Source organism: Morone saxatilis, unplaced genomic scaffold, assembly GCF_004916995.1.
Source record: "Morone saxatilis isolate NCDOM2014 unplaced genomic scaffold, NCSU_SB_2.0 Contig23, whole genome shotgun sequence".
Lineage (NCBI taxonomy): Eukaryota > Metazoa > Chordata > Actinopteri > Moronidae > Morone > Morone saxatilis.
In genome coordinates, this window is record NW_023339796.1 from 16494921 (window position 1) to 16499547 (window position 4627).

Here is a 4627-nt window from a genome sequence, read left to right on the forward strand (position 1 = left end):
TACACACTGGACCTTTAAAATGACAAACATCTCAGGCAGCAGTTCATATCAGCTGTCACTGATTAACGTTAATGCCGTGTGTAACTCGATGGCAGGTCATAAAGTGTATTTTTGATAATACAGTGCACACTTCTAGTACATTAAAGTTGTTGAAATCAATCCAATGTATATGTTTGACAATTAAAAAGCTCTGTATTGCATCAAGAACAAAAATATGCCTGCATCAAAGCTGTTCCTTAATGTTTTGTTGTGTTGTCATAATAAAGTCTAAAAATACACCCTGTCTGTAATCTTTCTGGTCTCGCTGCTGTCTGGACGCAGTTTTTCTCTCCAGTGTTTGATACTTTGGGGAAAAGCCTTTCCCTGAGTGTCTGTGTTCTGCTGAGTGTTTATTTTCGTTGTCTCTTGATGAGTCATTTAGTCAATAAATGTCAGATTCAATCATATAAAAATAGAGAAATGCAGCAAATCCTCTTTAAACTAAAGGTTGCTTGAAATGACTGAACCTACTGACGATCAAAACAGTTGCAGATGAACTTCCTGTAGATTGACTAATTAATTACCTGGAGTGGGAGGATACGTCTGGTGTCCGATAGCCCTGTGGTGCTCCATAAAGAAGGGTCCTCTTGCATGGCTAACGTCTGATTAACAAACCTCAGCATCCCTGTGAGTGAACTCATATCCACCATGTCCTCCTGACCTACCAGGGTGCACACAGTCTGCCTCCTCGACCCACTCATGCGCTCATCGTCTCCCTCCTGCATCGAGGTAGCTTCCATGTGGAGGGTTCTGCCATTTTCCTTGTCCACCATGTATGTGAGGGGGTTGAAGGAAAGATTAGAGGTTGCTGTGGCCTCCATGGAGCTGAGGCCCTGCCAGCAGTTGTCCACTGTGTCCGAGAAAGAGGAGATGGAGGGGGAGTCCCAAGGCTGCCTGCTCAAGGCCTCCCTTAGTGTGACTTTGAGGCTCAGAGGGAGGTCCAGGGAGGAGCCGATACTGTTGCTGTGCACCCAATCGCACGTTCTGTTGATCTCGGTTCGGTTTGACAGCTGAGGGGCTGAAGTGGGCTGATAGTATGTGTGAGCAGGGGGTGATGAGCAAGCTCGTGTGTGTGTTGGGGAGAGGAGGCGAGTCGAGTGAGCGTGGTCAGATGAGGGGATAGCTGTCTGAGGTTTATTGGGGGAAGAAGGAGGGGAGTGAGCGGAGGAGTAGCGCTCTGGGGAGTGTGTGAACTGTTGCTGAGCAGGGAGGGAGAGTGTGTGATTGTACAGATGCTGGTGGTCAGCAGCTCGCTCCAGACTGGAGATCCTGGCTTGGAGACGGGTCACCTCAGACTCCTGCAGGAGGACAAGAAATATTGAAGGAAATTCACTGATACGCTTCCCTAATGCAACTTTCATTAAACTCACACACACACACACACACACACACACACACAACTCTACCTTGATGAGCAGGGACTCGTTGGAGGTCTCCATGGACTTCTCAGAGGCCTGGAGCTGAGTCTGGAGCTGGGTGGCCTGGACTCTGGCTTGATTTAACTGGGTGCTGAGCTGTTCCAGCTGGGCATGGAGGTGGCTGTTCTGGACTCTGGTCTGCTCATACAGAGTCTTGCTTTGCTCCAGCTGGGTTTTACTCTCAAGGAGCTTGGTCTGAGTCTGGTCTTTCTGCGTTTGCAGGTGACCGACTTGTTTCCGGGTGCGATCCAACTCCGTCTTAGTTTGGTCCAGCTGTGCCATGGCCTGCTCAAGCTGGCTCTGGCTCTGCTGAAGTTTAGCAGCGAGCTGCTCCTGGGAAGAGCGCATGGTGGAGGAGATCTGCTCAGAGACTTTGAGAAGCTGGCCTCGAGTCTGTTGCAGGGACTCCAGCTGGGGAGGGAAAACAGACTAGATGAGACTAGTTGGGTTGTTACATCTGATATGCAGATTGATATGCTGCTCTGATAACAACATGATCCACCTCTTTTTGATGTGATCAAGTAAGCCCAAAGGGTGTATCAGAACAAAGAAATAAACAATTTGAGGAATTGAGACATTATCAGCTGCGGGCGGGAGAGACAGATAGTGAAGATAGTAAAACAATAAGGAACTCTCACTGTGTTGTTCAGGATTGTAAAAAAACAAAAGAGGAAGAGAGAAGTCAGACAGAAACTGACACCAAGAGGGAAAGACCTGCAGCATCAGTGTCCCTCTCACTGATGTTTTCTTATCTACAAATCTACTTTACGGACTTCCAAACTGAAACTTCACTTGTTTGGTTGTCGCTATCTTAATAGATTGATTTAGTGCGTTAGATGGAAGAAGGTGACACCGGTCTTGAAGCCTCAGTAGTTACTGCACCTCCTTGCTGTGCTGCTCCCTCTCCAGCTCCAGCTCCTGCTCTAAAGAGGTGACCGTGCTCTGCAGCTCGGCCTCCAAATGCAGCCAGCGCGCCTCCTTCAGAGCCAGCTCCTCCTCCATGTCACACAGCTGGACCTCCTTCAAAGACACACACACATACACCATGAGCAAATAGGTGGTAGTAGTAGTGAAGCAGAAAAATGTCCACCATGAACACAATAAACACACAAATAATCCTGCCCATGGTGGGAGAGGTTTCCTGTTGTTTCTAATCAAGTCTAACTTATCCTACATACATCTCTAGAATAAAATGGCAGAATGCTGAAACACGTCGTAGTGTTTCATAAATAATAAATAATAACCTTACCTTCTCTTTGGTGTGAAGCTTGGTGGCGTCCAGCTCTCTGGTCAGAGCCTCACAGCGACGCTGAGTTTCTTCAAGCTCTTGCAGTACAGTCTGGAGTTTCTGCTGACACGCACGCAGCTGCTGGCCGAGCTCCTGCGACTCCTGACACCACAAACACACATACACACACATATATCGGCATACAGTTCAATGATCTACATTATAACACATATCATTTCAGGTAAGTGTCTTAACTCATTTATTAATTCTATCAAATGCCGTGAATCAAATAAGTACATCTCTCCAGCCTGTAGGCAATTAGCTGCACTGGTTTTGAACGCACATTTCAAAACCTGCTTATATGACACCAGATAATGATGAAATTATTTTGTCACACAAAATTATATTACCTAAGTGCAAACATTTACACACCCTTTGTATCTTCAGGACAATCAGGACTTAAATGTGATAGTGTTTGATTAACATTTTGTAGTGTGTGCTCCTCAGATCTCATATTACAGCTGACAACAACCAGGGGCAGAATAATAATTGTCTACATTTACATATTCTACCTTAATGGACAAATCCCAACAATTTTGCTTTTACTTTAAGTGGATGTACTTTGAAGTGTTTTGGTCTGAGATGTTATGCTCTAGTGCGACATCTAGTATCAGTGAATTTCGTAGTTGCTTAACAATCTGCACAGCATACACTCTCTGTCCTCAGACCCTCGATTTGGGTAAAGAAAAACTCCCACCAAAAACCCTTTAACAAAAAAAAAAAAAAGGAAAAAAGGAGTAAACCTCAGAAAGAGCAGCAGAGGAGGGCTCCCTTTCTAGATCAAGTATATATACAAATTATAATAACACCACAATACAAAAGTGAAGTGAAAAGTGTGGATCCAGGAGGACACTAACATTTCCAATTTAATTTAACATTCAAGTCCCTGCACATAGTAAATATATTTCTCTAGTTTTTTTTCCAGTAAAAGTTGCTTTCAGCAGCTTTGTGAAAAGCTCTACTATGACACTGCAGAAGCAGTTTAAGACACTCCCACAGTGATAGTAAGATGATTAGTGAAAATGGCCCCACAAAAATTGGATAATGGAGGTTGTGAGTGTGGAGACTGGGGAGAAAAAGATGGAGGGTAATGTGAGTGTGGTAGAAATGTCTTTTCTTACTCTGTGTTGTGAAGAAAGATGGAGTTAATATCTGAATACATTGTATATTTCAAAATGTTCATTTATGGAGAGCTTTGTCAATAAAAATAATTCACTTTTGTTGTCATTTATTTTTTAATTTTATAGATTTTTATTACTTAACATTTATGATTATGTTGTTTTCTCAGTGGTTCCTCGCAATGTCTGTAACGGTCGAGATGACTCAAAGTGACACGTGAAAACATGTTCTCATATGTTCTCACATATTTGGCCCTCTTATTCTGTGACTGCTCCTGACCTTTATGTTTTTGTCTGTGAGCTCCCTCTGTGTGTCTCTCAGCTCTCTCTCTCTGGCTTCCAGGCTCTGCTGCAGAGACTCCACCTTCCTCTCCATCTCCTGCTTGTGCTCTCTGATGGCCACTTCCAGCTGGCCCAGCTGAGGACAATGGAAACGGCAGTCAGGAGAGAAAAAAAAAAAAAGGAAATTTAAAATGTGAAGAGAGACAGCTGTAAAACATATTCTGCAAATTAAATGAAATATACTAAAACATCTGTTTGTGAGTGTTGTACCAGAGTTGCTCTCTGTTGGAGCTCCCCCTGTCTTTCCTTCAATGCATTGTCCATGTCTAAGACCTCGTGAGTTCTCTCCTCCAACTCCCTCTGGGTCTCACTGCGAAACCGCACACACACGCGCACACGCACACACACACACACACATATACTTTTATTTTAGTATTTTTCGTACTCAAATCTAGTTTTTACTTTTATTTCAGTAGACTAAA

The 4627-nt window shown here is 44.0% G+C and overlaps 1 protein-coding gene across 1 annotated transcript in view; it reads right to left on the minus strand.

Moving 5' to 3' along the window:
- Positions 1 to 31: 31 nt before the first annotated feature.
- The window catches only part of ccdc18 (coiled-coil domain containing 18), a 14055-nt gene continuing 9459 nt past the window's right edge, over positions 32 to 4627 (minus strand). The window contains exons 20-25 of the mRNA XM_035670407.1: positions 4416 to 4515; positions 4144 to 4281; positions 2707 to 2847; positions 2340 to 2477; positions 1446 to 1868; positions 32 to 1337 (exon numbers count right to left, since the gene is read on the minus strand). Of these exons, the coding sequence (XP_035526300.1) occupies positions 552 to 1337; positions 1446 to 1868; positions 2340 to 2477; positions 2707 to 2847; positions 4144 to 4281; positions 4416 to 4515 (1726 nt within the window). The 3' untranslated portion in view covers positions 32 to 551. The remainder of the gene's footprint in view (positions 1338 to 1445; positions 1869 to 2339; positions 2478 to 2706; positions 2848 to 4143; positions 4282 to 4415; positions 4516 to 4627) is intronic.